At 31.9% G+C, this 26565-nt stretch overlaps 2 protein-coding genes across 3 annotated transcripts in view; both read left to right on the forward strand.

Moving 5' to 3' along the window:
- LOC134714454 (uncharacterized) overlaps positions 1–2668 on the forward strand; it is a 59949-nt gene extending 57281 nt beyond the window's left edge. Inside the window, exon 13 of the mRNA XM_063575701.1 lies at positions 1319–2668. Coding sequence (XP_063431771.1) covers positions 1319–2428 — 1110 coding nt within the window. The 3' untranslated portion in view covers positions 2429–2668. The remainder of the gene's footprint in view (positions 1–1318) is intronic.
- Positions 2669–17523: 14855 nt separating this feature from the next.
- LOC134714455 (G-protein coupled receptor 183-like) overlaps positions 17524–26565 on the forward strand; it is a 57024-nt gene continuing 47982 nt past the window's right edge. The window contains exon 1 of one of the 2 annotated variants that reach the window (XM_063575705.1): positions 17524–17656. In XM_063575705.1, the coding sequence (XP_063431775.1) occupies positions 17577–17656 (80 nt within the window). In that variant the 5' untranslated portion in view covers positions 17524–17576. Of the gene's footprint in view, positions 17657–22039; positions 22275–26565 lie in introns of those variants that run through there. The other variant, XM_063575704.1, reaches the window with a different exon arrangement.

The following is a 26565-nucleotide window of genomic DNA, read 5'->3' on the forward strand; positions in this document are numbered from 1 at the left end:
CAAACATCCAATTGTTGGGTTGCTGCCACTTAATTGGTAATTTTAAGGAAATTTTGCAGTTTTTGGTCATTATCTTGAATATTTTTATAGATAAAGATAAACTGTAAACAGCAAAAATGATCAGCAAAGTAAGATCTACAAATAAGTCAATTTGACCAAAATTGTCAATTGACCTCTTTAGGAGTTATTGCCCTTTAAAGAATTTTTTCACAATTTGTTCATCATGTTGACTTACTTTAAAAAATCTTCTCTTTTGAAACTGCTGTATCAATTTCAGCCAAACTTAGGCTAAATGAGTTTCAGAGTTTCAGAGTATCTAGTATAAATTTTATATTTCATTTCCTTGTATGTCAAGAAACATAGCTCCTATGGCTAAAATAGAACATAGGAGAAAATGATTTTTTTTTGCTTTTGAAGAAAATAGGACAATTCAAAGAACATTTAAATAAATTGAAAAGCCAAAATAATCATTGATGAGAGATAAAACCAAAAAAAATCAGGTGAGCGATTCAGGCTCTTGAGAGCCTCTTGTTCCTCTAACCAAGTATAATATGTCCAATTTAGAATTATTGTTAGAGGCAGAATGGGTAATCGTAGCAATAACTAATTGATTACCACTAGAGGTCATTGTCTTAACAGTCAGGCCATTTTCACGTCTCACTTTGTTTTTTGTTATAATGCATTAAATTCATTTCATTCCCAGGTTTAAGGAGATGACCTAACTTAAAACAATATATGACAAAAATAAAAAATTCTGCTGATTGAATAGTTAAATTTTCTATATTGTATTTGTCATTCAGAATTCATTGATGGAAAACTGTTTGTTTTGTATTGAATAAGGTTATGTTATGACATGTGTGAAGCATCTATAGATGATAGGATAGGATAGATTCTTAAGGCCTGTATATTTAGCACATTTAAAAAAGCACTGTATTTTATATTAATCATGTGTTAATATGTAAACATATGTATACAAGTAGTAAAAGATTTTTTTTTAATTTTTTTTTTTCAGTAGTCAGGCTTTGACAATTCCTTTACATCACCACCTGACTGTGGTGTTAAGGGGTTTGATATATATATACAACAAAAAATTTACTAAATCTTTTTTTCTTCTAATGTGAATATACTTGTTATCATTTAAATATCAACATTCTAATAAAAAGTGGAAAAGAAACAATCACACACACATACACACACTCTGGCACTTTCATTAACATAACATATATCAACTTGTGTATTGCAAAAAAAAATGTTATCTTTGTAAAGATCTGCTCTTTATGAACTGTAAGTTTCATTTTTTCTCTTTTTGTCTTTGTAGTTGCTGTTGCATCTTGATAATGTCCAGGACAAGGACTTTATAAAAACTGCCTTGTATTTCTTCTTGGACCAAGTGGAAAGATTTAAACACCCAGAAATAAACCTTGACAATAGATTACTTCTTACCAGACTGATTGTCAGATTTATAAGTGAAGAATGGGTTCTACCCACTGATGACAATAGTGTTGCCAAAATACATACAGCTTTATGTGTATTAATGATGTCCTCACCAGGAGCACCTTCATCAGTGAACTTTTACTTGTTAGAAATATGGTTCAAAGTTTGTAAGTTCTTCAATTCCCTACAGATGGCAGAGTTATTGAAAACTGCAAAAGATGCTGGTATGCTTGTCTGGCAAAGAGATGGAATAAAAGAATGTGTCCTCTCATGTTTAGGTACAGAGTGTATACAGGAAAAGTATTATGGTGCCATACTGGTCAAGCTGTTTATGCCATTTAAAAAGGATCTGGTTGAAGTGTTGTATGTTGTTTCCAGTAACAAGAAAAGTTATTCTCAAGCATCTTTGATGAAAATGAGCAAGCATGCCCTGCAGGTAGAGAAAAAAGAAATTTTTTCTTGTGAAATTAGTATGAAGTTTTTAACAATGTCTTTAGAAGCTTGTGAAGAAAATAACAGATATTTAACCATTTACAAACCAAGTGTTGCAGAACAAAAATATTTCACCCATTTCTTTGGACTTATTACAACCTCTATTACAGATGATGTGATTGTAACACAAACATTTCTAAATCTGTTGAAAATGTTGAAAACGGTGTTTCTTGTATGTTATAATCTAATGATGGAATTTCTGTCTGGGCTAAAACAATCTGAAGTTGGACAAAGAAACATGAAAACATGGTTTGGCAACACTGTTATTGAACATTACAGGAAGAAGTTTAATTACGAAATTCTGAACTTGCCATCATCAACTTCTAGGGTTAGGTATGAAAGATTGATCGGGAGAATAAAAGATGCTCAACAGGAATGTGAAAGATATGCCGATAATGTAGACAATGCAAAATCTCAGTTCAAGCTACGCGTCATCGATCATCTGACATTTAATTTCAGCAGAAAGACCAGGTTTTGTAGCAGGTTGAATGAGGAATTCTAACATACAATGGTTCTGATTGAACAAATCTTTTATGGTATATTTGAATTCATAGTTATTTGTTTTCAGATGTCCATAAAGTTTTGTGTTGATATTTGTACCATTTTGTTTCAGTTGACACAATCATTGCCAAAGGACTTGTCATTGTTGACCGTTGTTTTAAATATTGTGTTAAGTTATACATTGGATATTGGGCTTATTTATCAATATATATATGTATTTTTTCAATATCATTGATAATTATGATACCTGTGGTAAGATATTAACCTCGTAGCCTTTCAGCATAAGATTGAATCATTTTGAGTAAAGGTGGTATGTTTGGTGTGACATATGATTTTGTAAAAAGACAAAAACACAGAAGCTCTCTGGTTTGATACTGAGATCCTTATATCTTAAAGCTCTATGTGCCTTTTTTAATGGTAAAGATTGTATTCATGCAGTCAAAACTATTATGTTACTGACTCGAAACTTATCAAATTTCCTGACTTCATCACTGCTTTTGAGAAAAAAATTAACATAGTGCATTCAACCCAACATTCTAAACATTGTGTCCATTAACATTTTAAGGAGTTTATCAATGAAATGTATACTCATGACACATATAATCGTACCTGGCAAGAAAATTACATAATCATCAATCTAGTATGTTCAAAACAATCAATTATTCTACCATTGTCCATAGTTGTAGTTAAACCTATTTAATATAGTGCTCACTGTCTCTCTCCACCATTGTCCATAGTTGTAGTTGAACCTATTTATAGTGCTCAATGTCTCTCTCCAATGCAATTCTTAGTGCTCAGTGCCACTAACCAATGCTTTATAATACAATGTCATGCGTAATTTGAAGTTCCTTCTGTAAAATGAATGCTCAGTGCTTTTGTTAGGTTCTTTTTCTATTGCAATTTGATCCACTTTTGAGGACATGAAATATTTATGGCCAATTTTATTAGTCTAGTTTAGTTTTAAACATATATTTTTGTTTTAGTTTTTAGTGATTTTTTACATGCATCTTAATGTTAGATTTTAGTTATCTCTTAGTTTAGACACTACTAGTTTATAGATCTTAGTGAATATATGTAGTTTAGTATTTTGATAGATTTGAGATTTCATTTCTGTTAGTTTTTACCCTTTAGCAAGTTATTTTTATATCATTGTTTGTCAAGGATTTAGCTTAAAATAATGTAGTTGATTTTTGTGTGTGTGTGGATGTTATTAATGGTCTGGGTTATTGCATTTAAATGTACCATCAAATCTAGTTACAAGAAAAAATTAAAGATATAACTTATAGTCTATGCCAATTAACAGATGCATATACTTGCATATATGTTTTTCAAGTTTAAAAACCAAGCAATTTACATATTAATGGGCAATTTTAGTAGTCTAGTTAAGTTTTTCAACATATATTTAGTTTTAGTTTGTAGTTAGTTTTTAGTTTTCCTTAGTTTAGACTTCTAGTTTATAGATCTTATTACCTTATACCTGTACCCTTTTGCAAGTTATTTTTCATACGTTTTAGCCTTAGATAGTGTAGATAAGTTTTGTTTTGTGCATGGATAGTATTGATGACCTAATCTAATGCTTTTTTGTGAACAGTTGGACATTATTCTAGGATGACTAAGGCTATACAATGTCTACTGCAAAAAATAAAAACATTGGAAAATTACTAAATAAACAGTAATTCTAACTGGTTCTGTCTCTGAGATTATATTAGTTTATAAATACATGTACTACATACTTGTAAGATTATGTTTCATCATGGTAGTGAAGACATTTTTGTTTGTATGAATTTGAAATGTGATTTTTTTTACTTAATTTTAGATATCCTTATCCATGATTTTACCTTTACCATCAAATGTGCTCATAGCAAGAATATCCCTAAAAATAGCTGCGGAACTAAATGTAAAAGTCGAAATTTTAATAAAGATGTTTTTCATTTTAGATATCTACCAGTAATGTCATATGGGTAAATTTATAGTGTTTCATTAATTGTTTACAAGAACAGTTTGTGATGTCATTTAGATTTTCTTCATTTGATATTTTTGGCGTTTTTAACTGTGATGTAAGTCGTTTTTCTACCTCTGAAGTGTATTATAAGGAAAAATACAATAAAATGCTAACAGTATTGTTTTCTTTCAGAAGATTATGTAATATTTATTATAAGATATTAAAATTTGACAACTATTGAGGAAAATTTGACTACTTTGGAGATTTACAAGGTAATTTGTGTTGTCATTTTCAGAATATTATGGGGAAGACTTGAACTTGAACTTGTTTCTTTTCTTTCCTTTTTTTTTAAAATAAGACACAGCCTTTCTTTACATAGACTGAAACACCAAACAGCCATTGTCTCTGTAAAGATTACAGAAGTGATCTGAAGAAATTGTGGTATCTTTTGATTATCTTCAGAACAATTGTCCTTGGTGTGTCATATGTTTGTCAAAATATCCTGTTTTTGTTATGAAGTAACTGATCTGATGCAATAAAATTATTACCAATACACAGTTAAAAAGTATTGTAGTTTTTAATAATATGAAACTCCTCTTATATCTTAATTCATATAGAGAAAAATTACCCACTGTGAATCATCAAATGACTGATATTTTGACCTGCATAATATAGTGTAGCAGCTCAAATCTAGTAACATGATAATTTAAAGACATTACTTCTTGTCTATTCCAATTTACAGATGCATATACATGTTTTTTATAAATAAAAAAAAGGAATATCACAAAAAGTGAAGTCCAAGGGAAATAAAAAAAACAAGTACTTAATGAAATGGCTAAATTAAAAGTTCACAAAAGTTCAAACACATCAAACAAATGGATAACAATTGTTATAATCCTTACTTGGTACAGGCATTTTCGTATGTAGAAAAGGGTGGTCGAATCTGGTTTTATAGCTAGCTGAACCTCTCACTTGTATGACAGTCGCATCAAATTCTATTATATTGACAACCATGCGTGAACAAAACAGATTTAAAAACCCAGCAATTTGGTCTTGCAGTTGGTTATCACAATGCTTTGCTTTGCTAGTATGTTTTATGTTTGTAATAATCAGTTTCGAATAGAAAAAAAAAAGAGTTGAAGTAGCTTTAATATTGTTTTGTTACCCAAAATGACTCAATGACCCATTTGACACAAGACTTAGAAATCTGTTAAAGATGCACACTATAAAATTTTCACTGAAGTTCAACTTAGAACTTGTTTGGCTTTACTAATTATTTCGACCTGAACCTCACCGATGAGTCTTATGTAGACGAAACACGCGTCTGGCGTATTTGAATATAAGCCTGGTACCTTTGATAACTATCTACACCACTGGGTCGATGCTACTGCTGGTGAACGTTTCGTCCCCGATGATATAGAGAACCTTAATAAAATTGAGAATGGAAATGAGGAATGTGTCAAAGAGACAACAACCCGACCAAAATAAAAAAACCAACAGCAGAAGGTCACCAACAGGTCTATATATCTTAGCCGTATTCGGAACAACTCTGGAATTTTTAGTGATCAATGTTCTTCAAACTTTGTACTGGTTTGGTTTTCCAACTAATTCGATTTAAGCATCACTGACGAGTCTTGTGTACACGAAACGTGCATATGACGTATTTAATTATAAGCCTGGTGTCTTATTTTTTAATATACAACAAAGACCAATCTCGTCAATGTCCCCTTTGTTGGGTTTTATTCCAAATACTGTATAGTAAGACTACTCATTTTTAATATGACAGTACCTTTTACTAGATAATAATCTAAACCTAGTCGAAAAGTAAATGCATTAAGTGGAATTGGCTTTTATATCTGGATGTGTTGAGAGCATGTTGATTTAAAAACAAATCTTGTAAAATGCTTTCAAAAAGAGTTCAGCGCTTTATTTAAAAAAAATGTAAAACTCATTTACCTGATTTAGACAATATATAGATAATAGTCAGCAAAACACTTACTTATATTTTACTTTGATAACTTCTGGGTGCCAAAAAAAGGGGTTCTGTTAGAAAATAAAACTTTCTTAGGACATATAGGCTTCTAGAATTCAATCATTGTAATTATGAAGGAATAACAAACCATAATACTCAAGTCTATTCAAAATGATGACATACCGGTATTTGAGATATTTCAGATTTGACCAGGAAATAAGAATTCAAGCAGATATAAAATTGTTTTCATCTCTTGAGACCTAGTATTGTTTACGACGAAAAATGAGGTACTTTATAGACTACTATACAATTGTGTTATAAGATAGGAAAAAGTCGAAGCATTATCTTCTATCGAAGTATAAACGGATATTGATATTGAACCCCTCCTTTTAATTGCTTTATTCCCTTTACATTCCGACAGGAAGTTCATGCGTTCCAAAATGTATAGACGAATTCGTATATTGGCATCTAATGGTAGTGTCTTGTAATTACTAGTAGAAACTCGAATATTTTTGTTAATAGAACTATTTTTAGTATTGCAAATTTTGATGAAATGATCAGGTTTCTGAAGGCAAATCATTCAGAACACAACACACTTTGATTTAAAAAAATAAATATCCTTGAGCATGTTTTTCTACAGAGCCATTTAATTTACTTGAGATTAAATGCCTTCAAAATGCAAGAGATGAACAATAAGGGTCTTCTTCTGTCCAACAATAAAAAAAAATCTGAGGAGGGTACTCTTGTGTATAAAGAATATACTCGGGGGAAAGTCCAGTCAAAACAAAAAATACTTTGCCGGACCACTCAACCCTGAAAATGAGGTCAAGGTCAAATGACAACTGTCAAGTGGACATCTAGACATTGAAATCGTTTCATACAACAAACTATAGAAGAACTCTTGGATTTGGTATCTATGATTTCTTGCTGAAGCTATTTATTAACTCTATAAATGGTCTTTTTAAAAGGAAAGCATGTATGCACGGTCATATACACACGCTTTGTTGATAAAATAGTGGGTTACATCAATCATTGCCTTGTAACATATTGTAATGCATCACTAATAGTGTGTAATTGTGCGTACAAAACTAAACAGAATTTTAAAAGTCAAAAAAGTGAAATATGACGATTTCGGGAGATTTTATTGAATCCGAGATGGAGGAATTTTTACAGCAATGGAATATATTTTCAAGGTAATTTTAACGTCCATTCTTTCCATTTTGTAGTTTACACGAGTAAGTTCATAGGAAAACATTGCCACGAGAAAAATGAAACTTAAGCCCGTGCATATCTACCACAATTGTATTGTGATTAAGATAGTTGTGTAAAAATAGAGTAAACAATTTTGATAAACAGTTGGGATTTCCAGTAGCTAGACCCATTTTTTAAAATTTTTGCTTAAAAGTATTTTTGGCTGTTATTATGATTACACAAAATATATATTTAAAACATAAAACACAAAATATATATTTAAAACATAAAACGTACATTATTATGGAACATTAAATTGAAAATATAACATCTATATTATCCAAGATCATATTACTCAGATGTTCACGGAGGCTTACTTATTTTCTGTTCCTAGGTCCTCCACCATCTCCTCCATCGTTTTGCTTAAAACAAGTCGACATCTGATTACAAGAACGAATCAGAAAAAAGAACTGTTACAATAGAAAATACATGTTGTTATTAATCAATTATTCGTGAGAGCAAGGTTTTAATGGTTGTTTCTAACATGATTAATCTAATTATTTCAAAGAGTACTTAAAATATAATTATGTTTCACCTTCGCACCCCTTTGAAGCCAGTTTGCTAAGTTCCATTACTGACATTTGTTATATGTTCATATTTGTAAAATAAAATATGTTCATAAACGACATGTTTTGAATTGTACTTTAATATTGATGACGATAAGGTAAATGATGAATTGGATTAATTTAAACATCCAGAGGCGATTTACATCAGAAAAAAATGTGATGCCGATATGATCACTGATTTGTACTAGGGTTACACGCTGACCTGGTTTTGTAGCGTTCTAGTGTACAAGAGAACAGTTCGTAGAATCACGTGACTCCTACGAACACGTGCTTTGCGGTGAAGCAGCAAACCAATTTCTAATTGGACGGTGAATTTAGTCGGTAACCTCCTGAGCTAGAGGCGAGCACTACCAAAGCTCCATCGAGACTGTTTTTTTTCATATTGATTTTTTTCTTCTTCTAAACTATGCTGATTGAATGCAATTTTTGTTAAATGTTTCGATGTTCTCTAGTATTAATGCATAAAGAGAAGAGGTTGCATTGCTCTCTAGATGTGTAAAAGTAAACGTTAACTGTTATATGATATTATGCATGTTATCAAAATGTTATTATACATAAATATAAACAAATACACAAGAACAATGATTTCTAGCGAAATAGCAGAACGTGTCATATCAATAATTACTAATATTGATTATACAATAATATTCTGGGCATATCATTTCATGTTCAACATGACGCTGCATACTAGGTGAAATAAATGATTAACAATTTGAATTGATTGATTTCATTTTTCAAGTGATATACTTTTTAAAAGACCAAAAGCTTTAAAAGTGAAAAAAATTTTGCTCCAAATTAATTATTATGGGTATGTGATATATGTCATGAGTGTCCACTAAATGGTTTCTTTGAGTGAATAATCACCTGGTCTTCTTCTGTCCAACAATAAAAAAAAAACTCTGAGGAGGGTACTCGTGAGTAAAATTCCTAATTCGAAGGAACAGCAATTGTCACAAATAAACAACAATAAATAATGAGCTATATTCCAAGGATGACTTTTGTACTCCGATGCCTTTGGGGCCAAGCATTTTCTGTAAATATTGCTGTTGACAATTCACATGCGGTGATAAGTCTCGGGTATTGTATAGAAAGGTGTATACTATGAAAATTAGAGCGCGGGGCTTTGCCCCAAGCTCTTATTTTCATAGTATATACCTTTCTATACAATATCCAATTTAGCACATATTCACAACACGAGTGACTGTTAAATTGGTGTAACTGATGGTCAGTTGGGTGTAATTGATGGTCAGTTGATCTTATGGTCAGTAAAAAGTAATCATCCAACAAGGTAAGTGTGACTAGATTTCCATTAATTAAGAGAGTTGTGTTGGTTTTTTTTGTTGTAAAATTTACTCAGTACTAGTATCAATACTGTAGCTCCGTGTCATTTCTATTCTGATCATGATGAACAACACCGATTTGCCAGATTTTAAGTTATTGGATACCAATAGTACTGATACAGAATGGGAATTAAGTGATTTGTATGCAATTCAAACGCAAAAATTGGTATTTTCAAACCAAAACGCTGCTAGTCGATTTGCAGAACCAGTTCTAACAGAAGAACTGGAACAAAGAATAAATGACAGAATCCCAACAAGGACAAAGCAATCTACAAGCTGGTCTATGAACGTGTGGAGAGGTTGGGCTGAAAACAGAAACTGTAACCCAATGACTGGGTTTGAGGAGTTTACTTGTGTGCCTGTTGACCCAGAAACAGCTTCTGTAAAAGAATTGGACTTTTGGTTATCCAGATTCATCATGGAAACCCGACGAAAAGACGGGACACCTTACCCACCTAACACCCTTATGAACATTTCCGCTGGAATTCAAAGACATTTGCGAGAAAAGAAAAGATCCGAAATAAATTTGCTACAGAAAAACTCCGTGGATTTCCCAACATTCCAGAAGGCTCTTGACACCAGAATGAAAGAAGTTACAGCTACTGGTCTAGGTATGTTTATCTATATGTATGACTCGTAATAATTTAGGAAATCACATCAGAGCAAGGAAAGTATTCTAGTTTGAACAGTTGATTGACCTTCACATTTCCAAAACGTCTTTAAAAAGAAATAAAACTTAATTCAATCCTTTGTTTTATTTGTCACTTTAGACTAGTTAGTTTATTCATCTTTAAGGCGTTTTCTTATAAACAATTGTTTTGATTATGCGTGAACTATTTGCCACTGAAAAAAACCAATTCACAATCCATCGATCAATAGTTAATGTCACATCTATTTAACATGTATAAGTATCAATACGTATATTGACCTTTTTGAGTCGTTGGGGTTTATGTTCAAATACAGATTCTGTTTTTCATGATTCGCGTGTATTGTTTAAAAGATTAATTTTAAACTTGGCATACCTATACAGTGTAGTTCTACTGGTGATGATTAAGTAATACACTTTCCTTTTAACATTTACCGTAAAATGAATCCTCCCTACTGAAACAAGGATAAAAGTTGTTTTACAAAAACTAGAATCACCTATGATTCTTTTCATGCTTTTAAAAAATAGTACACATATGCATGTCTTATTTTGTAGAAAGTATAGAAAGTATGTTCGCCTCCACCCCATACCCCCCCCCCCCCCCCCCCCCCCCCCCCCCATCATACCCTCCGCCCCATCCCTTTCCCGTCCCAGGTGACTTTATTTAATTTTGTTGTTTGGTTGCTGGTTTATTTACGTCTATACAACTTCTCTGTAAACACTTTTGTTTCATACAGGTATTCACAAAAAAAGAGCAGATGCCGTTTCACCACAGGATGAAGACACTTTATGGTGTAAAGGAGTAATAAGTTTAGATTCTGCAGAGGGCTTAAGCTATGGCGTATTTTACTATAACTGTAAACTGTTTGGTTTTCGTGGCATGGATGAGCACCGTGACCTTGAGGCGACACAATTTGAAGTAGTAACGGATTCTGTTCAAAAGAAAAAATGCCTTACATTCTATGGTCGTATCAGTAAAAATAATCAGGGTGGTTTTTTTCATAGAAAGATAGAACCGAAAAAAGTAATACAGTGGGAAGACAAAAATAATCCGCGGGATATTGTAAATTTATTTTCTACATATCTTTCTCTCATCCCGAAAACGGGCCCATTCTACAGGAGACCTATTGGAAAACTAGGATTAAACACCTCAGGAAAACCAAAATTCTCTGCACAAGTTGTTGGTGTAAACAAACTTTCAACATACATTAAAACAATGTTTGATTTAGCAAGTATAGACCACTCCGACCGTAACATCTCAAACCACTCTGGAAAGGTTACTTGTGTAACGAATTTGTATGACAACGGTTTTGACAATGCCGCCGTAACATCAAGAAGTGGCCACAGAAGCAATGCTGTCGAAACTTATAAAAGGCAGAGCATAGAAATGAACGAGAGGATTAGCAAATCTTTGCAACCACCATTACCGCGCAGCGAAGTGAAACTTGAAGAAAACAAGGAGAACGAACAACCATGTGCTAACACGAAAGTACATGTAGCTCCTGTAGCTGAAAAACACGAATCGCCTGATGATGAACTAGTGATACACGTTCCAAAGAGTGTGAAACGCATTAAAATTGTCCACAATAATGGCAAAGTCATGTCTCTCGAGTTGTAGTAAATTTACGTAAAACATAGTATCTTGTCATTGTGTTTTCAGTCATGTGATGTTTTCCATTAATACATAAATATAAGAAGATAAAGTACAGGTGTATTGTTTTGTTATTAAATATGTCTTAAACTCAAACCAATATAAATCTTTCTTTTATTCAATTATGTTAATTTATCAAACTATAGATGCATACAGTTACTGCGATCCATGATTTAAATTCTTAGGTTTATGTTTAAGTAAGATATTTGCCTTTTGACGCTATTATAGTATTTCATTTCCATATATTTATCACAACTCATGATTCTTAGCTTCATTGTACATATTGAATTGTTCACTGCAAGTATAAGATTACATTGTATTGTAATAAGGAATTAGATCTCATTTTTTTTTATTTAAAATAAAATTCATAACTTATATTTGAGCATATTGACATCTTTTGACATTTTGTGTGTCTTTTTAATTTATCAAAAAATAAAACGATACCGAAAACATATTCTGAAATATCCCCTCAAAGATGAAATGTGAGACATTGTCAGAATTCCTTCCAAAATGCCCTCGGCTGTTAATGTTCTACAAACAATTCCTTAATTACAATACAATATAATCTGGCTATCATGGTCATTCAAGCATAGTTACTTAGTACACGGGAAAACTATGTACTATGAAACTTAGAAGACAAATTCATGCAATTTGATTGGACGAGAAGTTGTTAATATGTGCTAAGTAACTATGCTTGAATGACCATGATAGCCAGATTATATTGTATTGTAATTAAGGAATTGTTTGTAGAACATTAACAGCCGAGGGCATTTTGGAAGGAATTCTGACAATGTCTCACATTTCATCTTTGAGGGGATATTTCAGAATATGTTTTCGGTATCGTTTTATTTTTTGATAAATTAAAAAGACACACAAAATGTCAAAAGATGTCAATATGCTCAAATATAAGTTATGAATTTTATTTTAAATAAAAAAAAATGAGATCTAATTCCTTATTACAATACAATGTAATCTTATACTTGCAGTGAACAATTCAATATGTACAATGAAGCTAAGAATCATGAGTTGTGATAAATATATGGAAATGAAATACTATAATAGCGTCAAAAGGCAAATATCTTACTTAAACATAAACCTAAGAATTTAAATCATGGATCGCAGTAACTGTATGCATCTATAGTTTGATAAATTAACATAATTGAATAAAAGAAAGATTTATATTGGTTTGAGTTTAAGACATATTTAATAACAAAACAATACACCTGTACTTTATCTTCTTATATTTATGTATTAATGGAAAACATCACATGACTGAAAACACAATGACAAGATACTATGTTTTACGTAAATTTACTACAACTCGAGAGACATGACTTTGCCATTATTGTGGACAATTTTAATGCGTTTCACACTCTTTGGAACGTGTATCACTAGTTCATCATCAGGCGATTCGTGTTTTTCAGCTACAGGAGCTACATGTACTTTCGTGTTAGCACATGGTTGTTCGTTCTCCTTGTTTTCTTCAAGTTTCACTTCGCTGCGCGGTAATGGTGGTTGCAAAGATTTGCTAATCCTCTCGTTCATTTCTATGCTCTGCCTTTTATAAGTTTCGACAGCATTGCTTCTGTGGCCACTTCTTGATGTTACGGCGGCATTGTCAAAACCGTTGTCATACAAATTCGTTACACAAGTAACCTTTCCAGAGTGGTTTGAGATGTTACGGTCGGAGTGGTCTATACTTGCTAAATCAAACATTGTTTTAATGTATGTTGAAAGTTTGTTTACACCAACAACTTGTGCAGAGAATTTTGGTTTTCCTGAGGTGTTTAATCCTAGTTTTCCAATAGGTCTCCTGTAGAATGGGCCCGTTTTCGGGATGAGAGAAAGATATGTAGAAAATAAATTTACAATATCCCGCGGATTATTTTTGTCTTCCCACTGTATTACTTTTTTCGGTTCTATCTTTCTATGAAAAAAACCACCCTGATTATTTTTACTGATACGACCATAGAATGTAAGGCATTTTTTCTTTTGAACAGAATCCGTTACTACTTCAAATTGTGTCGCCTCAAGGTCACGGTGCTCATCCATGCCACGAAAACCAAACAGTTTACAGTTATAGTAAAATACGCCATAGCTTAAGCCCTCTGCAGAATCTAAACTTATTACTCCTTTACACCATAAAGTGTCTTCATCCTGTGGTGAAACGGCATCTGCTCTTTTTTTGTGAATACCTGTATGAAACAAAAGTGTTTACAGAGAAGTTGTATAGACGTAAATAAACCAGCAACCAAACAACAAAATTAAATAAAGTCACCTGGGACGGGAAAGGGATGGGGCGGAGGGTATGATGGGGGGGGGGGGGGGGGTATGGGGTGGAGGCGAACATACTTTCTATACTTTCTACAAAATAAGACATGCATATGTGTACTATTTTTTAAAAGCATGAAAAGAATCATAGGTGATTCTAGTTTTTGTAAAACAACTTTTATCCTTGTTTCAGTAGGGAGGATTCATTTTACGGTAAACGTTAAAAGGAAAGTGTATTACTTAATCATCACCAGTAGAACTACACTGTATAGGTATGCCAAGTTTAAAATTAATCTTTTAAACAATACACGCGAATCATGAAAAACAGAATCTGTATTTGAACATAAACCCCAACGACTCAAAAAGGTCAATATACGTATTGATACTTATACATGTTAAATAGATGTGACATTAACTATTGATCGATGGATTGTGAATTGGTTTTTTTCAGTGGCAAATAGTTCACGCATAATCAAAACAATTGTTTATAAGAAAACGCCTTAAAGATGAATAAACTAACTAGTCTAAAGTGACAAATAAAACAAAGGATTGAATTAAGTTTTATTTCTTTTTAAAGACGTTTTGGAAATGTGAAGGTCAATCAACTGTTCAAACTAGAATACTTTCCTTGCTCTGATGTGATTTCCTAAATTATTACGAGTCATACATATAGATAAACATACCTAGACCAGTAGCTGTAACTTCTTTCATTCTGGTGTCAAGAGCCTTCTGGAATGTTGGGAAATCCACGGAGTTTTTCTGTAGCAAATTTATTTCGGATCTTTTCTTTTCTCGCAAATGTCTTTGAATTCCAGCGGAAATGTTCATAAGGGTGTTAGGTGGGTAAGGTGTCCCGTCTTTTCGTCGGGTTTCCATGATGAATCTGGATAACCAAAAGTCCAATTCTTTTACAGAAGCTGTTTCTGGGTCAACAGGCACACAAGTAAACTCCTCAAACCCAGTCATTGGGTTACAGTTTCTGTTTTCAGCCCAACCTCTCCACACGTTCATAGACCAGCTTGTAGATTGCTTTGTCCTTGTTGGGATTCTGTCATTTATTCTTTGTTCCAGTTCTTCTGTTAGAACTGGTTCTGCAAATCGACTAGCAGCGTTTTGGTTTGAAAATACCAATTTTTGCGTTTGAATTGCATACAAATCACTTAATTCCCATTCTGTATCAGTACTATTGGTATCCAATAACTTAAAATCTGGCAAATCGGTGTTGTTCATCATGATCAGAATAGAAATGACACGGAGCTACAGTATTGATACTAGTACTGAGTAAATTTTACAACAAAAAAAACCAACACAACTCTCTTAATTAATGGAAATCTAGTCACACTTACCTTGTTGGATGATTACTTTTTACTGACCATAAGATCAACTGACCATCAATTACACCCAACTGACCATCAGTTACACCAATTTAACAGTCACTCGTGTTGTGAATATGTGCTAAATTGGATATTGTATAGAAAGGTATATACTATGAAAATAAGAGCTTGGGGCAAAGCCCCGCGCTCTAATTTTCATAGTATACACCTTTCTATACAATAACCGAGACTTAGTACACGGGAAAACTATGTACTATGAAACTTAGAAGACAAATTCATGCAATTTGATTGGACGAGAAGTTGTTAATATGTGCTAAGTAATTAACGAGGAATCGAGGATGGGATTGTAACTTCGTCTATTCATTTGTGTCGTTTTGATACGGAAACGTGCATCAAACTCACTGCAATCGTAATGTTCTCTGATGTATTACACTGTTGGTGATTTCTGGTATCATGTATAATAGGATATTATAAGATAAAGATTTAAAACATTCTTTTAATCATTTCGCACAAATCTACAGAAGACATAAATGTGTGTTCATATTTGTACGAAACTATAGATAAGTTGTTGTTTCTTTGACACATTCCCCATTTCCATTCTCAATTTTATACTGTTTATAATTTTGGAAAAACGCACACAGATTAAAATCGGAATCATTTCATATTTGGTAAAAACGTATACTATTCAAAATATTATATTCGTCTAAATATTCTATTATAAACACTTATTTGTAATCAGTGAAACATTAGTTAAACGTGGAGCGTGAGGTCTGGCATAATCCTTTATTTTGTGGTTAATTTTGAGAATGGAAACAGAGAATTTGTCAAAAAGCAGAAAAATCTCCAGGCCACCAATGGACTTTCAACACAGCGAGAAAATCTTGAAAAATTACGTAGAGACATGACATTATTTACCGAAACTTCTGCATGTTCAGCCTTATGCAGATTAAATGCTATATTCTTATTTAAATAAAATGAACATTGGTAAATTCATATTATTTATTTTTGTCTTGTGTTGGTGTATAACTTATATAAAGCTAACGGTTTGCAAAGTCATCACAGTTTCATTGTAGTTTGAGTCTTTTCCATTCGTTACAGCTTTCATATTCGCAATATATTCACTTATCTGTGTCGATATATTTGAATGTTTATTTTTGTCGCAGAGTTCAATACATTTGATAGATATAGGAAGATGTGGTGTGAGTGCCAATGAGACAACTCTCCATCCAAATAACAATTTAAAAAAGTAAAACATTATAGATCAATGAACGGCCTGCAACACGGAGCTTTGGCTCACACCAAACAACAAGCTATAAAGGGCCCCAAAATTACTAGTGTAAAACCATTCAAACGGGAAAACCAACGGTCTAATATATATATAAAAAAAACGAGAAACGAGAAACACGTATAAATGACATAAACAAACGACAACTACTGTTAATCAGATTCCTGACTTAGGACAGGTGCAAACAATTGCAGCGGGATTACACGTTTTAATGGTACCAATTTATTATACTTAACTGTATGAACTAAGCATTAGGTTTTTAGAATGTTTCACAAAATGAATTCGTCATTAAAGTAAACACGTACATTGACCTATAATAGTTTACTAAATTTTTTTTTCAATTTTTTTTAAAATTGTTATTTGGATGGAGAGTTGTCTCATTGGCACTCACACCACACCTTCCTATATCTACATAATAGTAACATGCATTTTAAGCGTTATTGTTGTGATCGAAGCTGATGATCGAAGTAGTGACTAAAATATTATCCGTGTTATCAAGAATAATGACATTTCTAAGAAAACATAAAAAATGTTTGGATTTACTGTGAGCAAACATTCATTACCTATCATTGCTCCCTCTAACATTGTAATATCAGTTGACATACAAATGCATGTTATACAATATTGCTGTGTAATTGGTTTGTTCTTATGATAGATACAGAGGGGTTTAATTTAAACAAAAACAACAAATAAACAAACAAAACAAGAAACTTTAAATATATACAATTTGTTTCTGCCTAAGGTATACGATTGATCACTATAACCTTATACTGATTTTATCTCTAAATATAGTGACAATTTATTGCAACATGTATAAGAAAATACAGTGTTTTATAGTTCATTGAATAGTTTAGCCTACATACACACGTCACCTGTTAGGATATTCACATAATGTCGTTTGAGTTAAAAAGTGAAAAAGATGTTGGAAGTAGTCTTCAGGAACTTTTAGAGCAATGGAATATTTTTTCAAGGTAATATTGTATTCATTTTTTTAAATTTCACAACCCATCCTTCTGTCTGTCCTTCAAAATAGAATCAACCATGTTAAGAGATATTTCACACCGTTTGCGAACTTGGCTATATATTTATAATAGAGAAGACCTTGTTTGAATGATAAAGCTTTGTCTTTTTGCTTAGATTTAACAAATACACAAGTTCTACGGCTGTCTATGATTGTTTACGTCCGCTTTATTTGAAAGGGTACCCGCCCCACCCCTTTTGAAGGGACACATTTGATTGTTTATGTAGGGAATCACTGAAACATGATGGAGCGGTCCCCTTTTAGGCAGTCAATGGATCCCCTTTTGAAAATGTCTGGCAAAGGTTTACCAGGATGACCTGTTTGTGAATTTCTTATCTTTGTACTTAACCTATGTTTTTTTTTATCTTATTATTTTATGTTGTTTGTAACAATGTTATTACAGTCACAGTAAATTTGATCCATCCTATATTAGATATTTATACCACCTAGCCATCTTATCTTCCTTTTTATATTCACTATCTGCAGTACTTTATCATGTTTTAAACCTATAATGATCATAATAAATCAAATTGATATCAAAATAGACGTAAGTTATAAACCAAAGGATCTAACATATTTATTTATATTGGATTGGGAAACAAGTTATAATAACTTATTTTAATCCCTTTCCACTTTGCGGGTGTGAGTGCTGCCTTGTAGCTGTAAAAGACTGCTCCCTTCGAAATCTACAAGGGTGTTTTTTTGTGCTAAAGATGAAGCTCTCTTCTAACGAAAGTAATATTCATTACGTTACCTTGGCAAACCTTTCGGAATTTTGAGTTTGCAAGACTCTCTATCTTCGTTAGTTACTTGGCATGTATAATTTTGTGATTCACTGATGAGCCTGGTGTACATTTTTTTTAAAATTCTGGTAGCCTATATATGAAGAGTTTAACTCTTAATCAAGGCAACGCTAGTATAACGGTGTTCGAGGGTCAAAAGGGAACAACCATTTAACTTCAAAAAAGGAAGGGTGAAGTGTTTTTTTTGTCTGAATATAATTTTCATCATAAAACTTATCAAATAATAGTTCGGTCAAACTAAGTTTGAACCTCAAACTAATTGCAACAGAAAATATTTTAGTTCTAATCTATAGCATTAAGCCCCAAATATACACAGAAAAAAGTCCCATCAAATCTAACTTGAACAAATTCAATTTTGCATTTAAAATTTCTTGAAATTAACATTGGGAAGGGAGATAATGCTTTAACAATGGAGAAAAATAACAGTTTCATATATTTATCGTTTTACGTGGTACCTAAATAGAAGTTCAAAGAGTGAAAGTTCACGGACGTTGGACCCCAAATTTAGTACATTCTCTATGAAATCTTTTTATCATATGCCTCAACAGAGAAGAAAAAAATGAGACTTTTTTGTCAGTTTTTAGTTGATTTTCTTAACATTCATGTAAACTATGATACTTTGATGGGATTATAAGTTCCAATTTGACTATATTATATAAACAAACTCATCATAGATACCAGGACTTAATTTTGTATATATTCGCCAGACGCGCGTTTCCAACCCTCATGAAATGTACAAAACCGGAGTGTTATAGGTATTTTTATTTTTTTTGCACATTTTTCATTGAAGAAATTGCAATTCATAGCTTTGCGACCATTTATAAAAAAATAATGTGAATTTTTGTTCTTGTTTAAATCTGTAAATTATATGTGTTCAGCATCTACCTTATTTAAAGAAACTTTTAACCAAAAAAGAAGAATAAATGCTGAATTAGTTTTAAGCAATTTGAGATTCTTTACCTTGACATGCTGAAAAACTTATAAATTGTCATCTGATGAACTATGAATTCTAGGTTGTAGCTTGATTACAGATATTAAAACTCCTTTAGAGTTGTTTGTTATACTCTAAAGACAGCTAAAATATCAAGAATCAATATATAATGCTGAATAGAAGCTGTAAAGTTATAATTTTGTATCAATTTGTGTTGATATTTCTGACTTTTTTGCAGAGTTATCTACCATAGCAATGCATATCTCCATAGGAATGCTAAAATCATGATTTGATGGGACTATTTTCTGTGTATATTTGGTGTATAATGATAAAGACAAAACCTTTAAAAGCTTCTGTTTAGTGACTGGACTATGACGAAATCAAAAGCTCTAGTACATCAAACAAATGAGAAAAAAAAATCTGCCATATTTCAGATTACCATTGCACAACAACACGACGACGGGATGTATAAATACCGAGCCAAGTCAATAGGCTCCCGTTTTCATAATTTTGATTGCGTAAAAGAATCGACCGTAATACTATAAATAAGATAAAAGTGCAACGTATTTAGTCAAGAGAAACATAACACTTAGTTAAGAGAAACGCTACATATCGTAATGAACATAACCAACAGGAATGTGTCTCTGTCTAATAGGCTACGAGTGATCAATGTAACTTTTTTTACTAATATATGTCTCAAAATATAATGAAGTAGAAATACAATCACTATGATAAATATCTTAGTGCACTTGTCAGGTTATTCACAAAATGCAATTTCAATTCAACAGCATTTTATATACTAAACCTGTACATCAGGAATTCGAAGAACCATGGAATATATTTTCAATGTAATACTTATAAACTTATGCTGCTTTTTATAATATTCTTTTCTAAAAGTATAAAAAGTTGTAGTTTTTACCACTCTCTGCTATGTCATACATTTTGGAACTATGGAAATAACGAAATGTTGAAATCCCCGGTGGTCACTGTTGTGTTCTCGACATAAGCATCCCTTTTAAATCAGATATATGAAAATTATTGTTCTACCAATCTTTTACATTTCATACATTTTGAAATATTGGAATTTGCGCAGCTGTAAATATGGGAACCATCGGTGATCACTATTTTACTAACAAGTCTTACAATGAAATTACTAGTATACATGAAAACGGACACTGGAACTTGGTTAATACTATTAATTGAGCGTGTCTTACGAATATGAAGCTTTATTAAATTAAATTAAAGGGCCCGTGTCTGAGCATATGAAAATGTGAACCGTATTTTTTTTCTGGTTCATTTATATAAATAATATTATGTTCAGCAAAACAATTGTAAAAACAAATAATTTCTCATTAATTAGATCGCTGCGTACTGTGTAGAATAAATTATTGATTAATTATTTTTAGGTTTTTTTTATTGGCAAAGTATCTACATAATATATGGCGTTTCGGAAATTTTAAAATAAACAATTTGATAAACGCGATTTGAAATAAATGTTTTTGAAATACTAAGGCTTTTCTACCTCAGGCATAGATTACCTTAGCTGTATTTGGCAAAACTTTTAGGAATTTTGGTCCTCAATGCTCTTCAACTTCGTACTTTATTTGGTCTTTTTAACTTTTTTGGATTCGAGCGTCATTGATGAGTCTTTTGTAGACGAAACCCGCGTCTGGCGTATACTTAATTTAGTCCTGGTATCTCTGATAAGTTTATTTGGTATCAAGGTTATAAGACAACAAGTTAATATTTTTTTTACTAATAGTCATTCAACAAAAGATTGCTGTCTAAATAATGTGTATATCTATTTGACGATTCCGACCTAAGAGGTTGACAGGGGTAAAGAAACATGAGCATACTTAAGGTGGTGGGTTCTCCTAAACGGCAGATAAAATCATTTTAATATGCTCCTTATCTCTAAATGATTGGGAATGGTTTTAAACATGAATCATGTTATGGGACTATGCTATATATCTTATAAAATCCCAAATGAGATGAATATTCGTATTAAACTTTTGCTTCAGCATATGCAAACGATACAGTTCTGTTTGTTGACTCAGTTCAAGCTAAGATTGATGATCTTTGGTATGGTTTAAAAAAAAAAACATTGTTCGAAATACTAAGGAATTTCTATCTTAGGAATATATATAACCTAAGCACACACTGAAAGGTCTTTGAAGTCAAAACGCGCATTTGATGTTCACAATTTAAATTCGGGTATCTATGATGAGTATATTAATAACAATGTATACATACCAAATATACATGAAAACAATTAAAACGAGTAATATTCCATATCATAGAATACTACCTGTCGCCGAAAAGAATCTCAATGTACTCAACCTGCTGTTCATCCCAGCATTTGTATATCAGTTGGTGATAAAAGAACAACACTTTGCTAAACTGCTCTACTCGCAATCTGTTTTAGTAGTCTTTAATTAGTAATTATAATATGTTTCCATCCTACCTGGGTTTTTGCTATCTTAATCACTACCTTGATTGCGTAAAGATTTGGAAACGAGCTAACTTATGTAAATAAAATGCGTAGTATATTAGTTCAGAGAAATATCACACAGTTTAATGATCATATTAAATAAGACGGTTGAATTTGGAATTTAGCACAGTGTAATAAAATACGATTGATCAATGCAACCTTTACTGATTATATCTCAAAATATAATAAAGTAGTATATGCAATCACGATGTTAAATATCAAAGTAAACTTATACAATTATTACCGGTAAGGATATTTACAAAATGCAGATTGATTTGAACAGCGTAGTAGATACCAAATCTGGACTTAAGGAATTTGAGGAACAATGGAATATATTTTCAAGGTAATACTTTATATAATCTATTGAATTTTTTGTACATGTTTTTTTTAAATAGAATTGAAATATTTAAAAAGTTAAAGTTCTACCATTTTTGTTGACATTTCGTACATTTTATAACTTTGGTTTTATTGTAGCTGTGACTGTTGGAACCACCGGGGCAATCCATTGTGATATAAGGATCTTAACAAAAATAAACTTTTGAAATGAAACGATTCAAATAATTAATATCGGTTTCTTTTCAAAGTTTAAAAATTTCAGAGACCTTCACAAATCGAAGAATGCTCCGAAAAAAAATTAAGATGTGAATAAGTTCCTGATAAATGACAGGGACAAGATTCACATGTGTTCGGGCTAACCGAAACTAGTCAAAGATACCAGGTTTATACGTTGGTGCACCAATACGCTTATCATCTACATGATAATCTTCATCTATCTGAATTGCTTGAAACAGTTTGAAAGTCAAATATAATACTAGTATAAAGAATTCACGAGCGTTAAAAGCTGGCAAATCTAAAAAAAAAAACCTCTAATGCGGTTTTCACATTAGAAAAACGTCAATATTTCGAATAATGCTACATTCTATAAAAAAAAGTAGAAAACTTACATAACGTTAACATAACTATGGCTCAACTTTTCCTTTTTATTTTGATAAAGATACATATTTACAAAATTGCAGTATGAATCGAAAAAGTATGTAGGTAGTGAAACTAATCTTCGGGAACTTGTACAGAAATGGGACAAATATTTACAAAATTAATGTGATAACTGGAGAAACGATGACTTCTAAATAAATTACCCGGATCTGAATTATTTCCCCTTAACGTTCGTTGAATTGATACATAAAAGGTTATTAAATTTTTTTGCAGAATTGATTATTAAGAAGCTTTTTATTATCTGAATTTATAGCATTTTACGAAATGAACAGTGCGTTTTTATGTTGCAATTATGTAAAAATTTTTCAAAAGCTACTTATCTTCAAAAATAGTTTATCTACAAAATTACCAATGCGTGCATAACGACTGTTCTCAATCTTGTGACAAAATCTAGTCTGTATTTAATATGAAATTGACTTATTTTCATTCCCTGTACTCTTATGTGATTCATTATCCCAAATGATGTATATATTTGAAGTGTGATCCAAATGTATTTATTAATTTAGAAGAGCATACTGTGAAACAGTATGAATAATACAAACCCATTATGAAAGTGCGAGCTACATGGCAATGCTGACGCTGAGTTAATGTATTCACAAGAAGAATATATTTAAACGACTGTATATTCGAATTCTGATCTTAAAATCTAATTAAGACGAAAGAAAAATGGTAGACTTGATAAAAAAAATTTCAAACAATTTGCATCCCTTCGACACCGCTGTCTTCCTGCAGTACCGAACCCCTGGTCACGACGTCAAATCCTTCATAGACAACATACAGTTTGGTGAGCGCTTTTATTTCTATTGAAAATGTCTGGCTCTTTAGCTGCTAAAGGTAATTTGATGTAATAGTTACTAGTGCTTAAGTTACCCCGATTTTGTTTTTTGTCCATGGATTTATGAGTTTTGAACAGCGGTATATTTAAGGTTTCCTCACCTTTCTTGGAAACTTTTGATTTTATTCTGATTGTATTAAATCTTCTTTCTGATATTTTGCTTTTGATTTGCAGCCTGTTGCTAATACATTTTGTATTCAGAAAAAATGTTTCTCAAATAAAATCGTTTCTTCCTCAGAATGATCTATTTAATTTGAACAGAAGCTTCTCGATAACATGCTATAAAAGCTTTAATTATCCTGTTGTGTTTGACATGAGTAATATATAAAAAAGAAGAGATGGTATGATTGCCAATGAGACAACTATCCACACAATACAAAAATGACACAGACATAAACAACTATTGGTCACCGTACGGCCTTCAACAATGAACAAAGCCCATACCGCATAGTCAGCTATAAAAGGCCCCGATAAGACAATGTAAAACAATTCAAACGAGAAAACTAACGGCCTTATATATGTAAAAAAATGAACGAAAAAAAAATATGTCACACATAAACAAACCGGACAACCACTGAATATACAGGCTTCTGACTTGGGACAGGCACATACATAAATAATGTGGCGGGGTTAAACATGTTAGCGGGATCCCAACAATATGTATGTTTAGCTCGATTTTTATTAGTCCCAGTGACCTATAGTCTTTGAGATGGTGTCCATGATCCATACGCAGGAAATTGAGGTAGAGGTAAAGGTCATAATAAAAGTTTTGAACTTTGCTTATTATTAAGAAACATAACAAGTTATCAAAAGAAGTTTTTAACTAATTGGTAATTGAGACGAACACAACGCTAATACATTTGGTTCTAGATGCCCTGGCTACATTTTACAGGAATTTTCTCCCCATTGATATTCAAAGTAAGATGTTTGATATTACAACATCTTAACCACGTATTGTGAATCATTGAATTTGCCATTAGTTTAGTTTCTCTGTTCAACATCTAACATTCTAACATCTGACTTCTTTTAAATTGAGTTTAAACTGTGCGTTTTACTGTGTGTTCGTATATTGTTATATTGGATAGAGGTATTTCGGTCCTTATGATATTTTTTGACAATTTAGATAGTCAAAAAATATCATAAGGACCTAAGAACTTCGGTTCCGCAGCTAGTTTAACCCAGCAGTATGTTCGCGCCTGTTCCAAATCATGATCAACTAATCTTTATAAGTCATGTGGGTTTTTCAATTTTGGTTAATTTAATCATATGTTTCGGAGTGTGGCGTCTAATCTCTGAACTAGTAGGCATATTGTTATAAATAACTAGCTGAAACCCGCATCCTGGTGCGTTTCCCCTCACCCGCTGCAGTGATGGCTTATTGGTGGCTTTTGGACTTATTTTTTTGTTATTTGGACGGGTTAATGTCGTTTGACACATTCCTCGTTTCCATTCTCAATTCTATATTTTAGAATTTGTATATTTTGAATGGAGATTCGTGGCCACTTTGAAATTGAGGTAAAGGTTAACTTGTTTTGCTTTTACTTCATTTAAAAGTATAGTTCAATGTGAAGTAACATACATTTTGTATATAATTTAAAAATGTAAGTAAAATTTGTAAACCGGAAGTTACAAACTATCTCCTTTATTTCATATGTAATTCATACATTTTTTAACTCTGTGAAAAACCTTGTAAATCAATAGTTGAATTTAATGTTTCTTTTTGTTATTGTAAGACGTTGATCGAAGAAAATTTTTATATAAAGCGTCGATGCGCTAGAACTGAAAATGTACATACGATTAATGCTTTTAAAATCCTCTTAACATTCAGTATTAATAAATACATTTATTGACATGAATATCAATACTGTGGTCATTTTTCTAAATTTCCGGTTTACAAAACTTTGATTTTTTTTGGAAACACTAAGGATTTTCTTATCCCAGGCATAGATTCCCTTAGCCGTATTTGGCACAACTTTTTGGAATTTTGGATCCTCAATGCTCTTCAACTTTTTACTTGTTTGGCTTTATAAATATTTTAATATGAGCGTCACTGGTGAGTCTTATGTAGACGAAACGCGCGTCTGGCGTACTTAATCATAATCCTGGTACATGTACCTTTGATAACTTTTATAATCTATAACTTATAAGAATTAAATTACGAGTTATATCAATTTCTTTTTTTTTTTTTTTTTAGCATTAAAACTAAGTTTTATTAACATATTTACATTTGTTAATATATACATCAAATACCGGTACCTTATCCCGGCCTCGTTAACATTAGTATAATACATCTAAAATTATGGTTAATTATGTTAGTACACAAATTTTCTTAAATCCGGATATAATTCATGTCTTTGCCTGAATGATTTTTCTAAACTAGTATCTTTGTTTACAAAGAAGGTAGATAACACGTGCAGTGCATATATATATGGAATATAAACTAATAAGTGCTTTTTATTCAAGGGAATGTTTCCAAAATATTTGTTTTGTAAGGATTATTGATATGCCGTTATCTTTTTCTGTTGTGAATATTCGAATGATATGCAAATGCATTTTGCCAAATATAACTACAGTAAAATCGGATGCTATTTTATCAATTGAAGGTAATTGTCATTTATGTCAGATTGTAGATTGTAACGTTATGTCTTAGATAACGTTAAACTGGTGGGGGGGGGGGGGGGGGGAAATATGAGTGGACATCAACAAAAAGAGACGAATAATATATAGTACAAGTAATAACCATGAAAACATAACAAATACATATAAAAACAACAGCTGACTGTTGTATGAAAATACAGTCAAATCT

The sequence above is a fragment of the Mytilus trossulus genome, chromosome 4, assembly GCF_036588685.1.
Source record: "Mytilus trossulus isolate FHL-02 chromosome 4, PNRI_Mtr1.1.1.hap1, whole genome shotgun sequence".
In the NCBI taxonomy this organism is placed as follows: Eukaryota; Metazoa; Mollusca; class Bivalvia; order Mytilida; family Mytilidae; genus Mytilus; species Mytilus trossulus.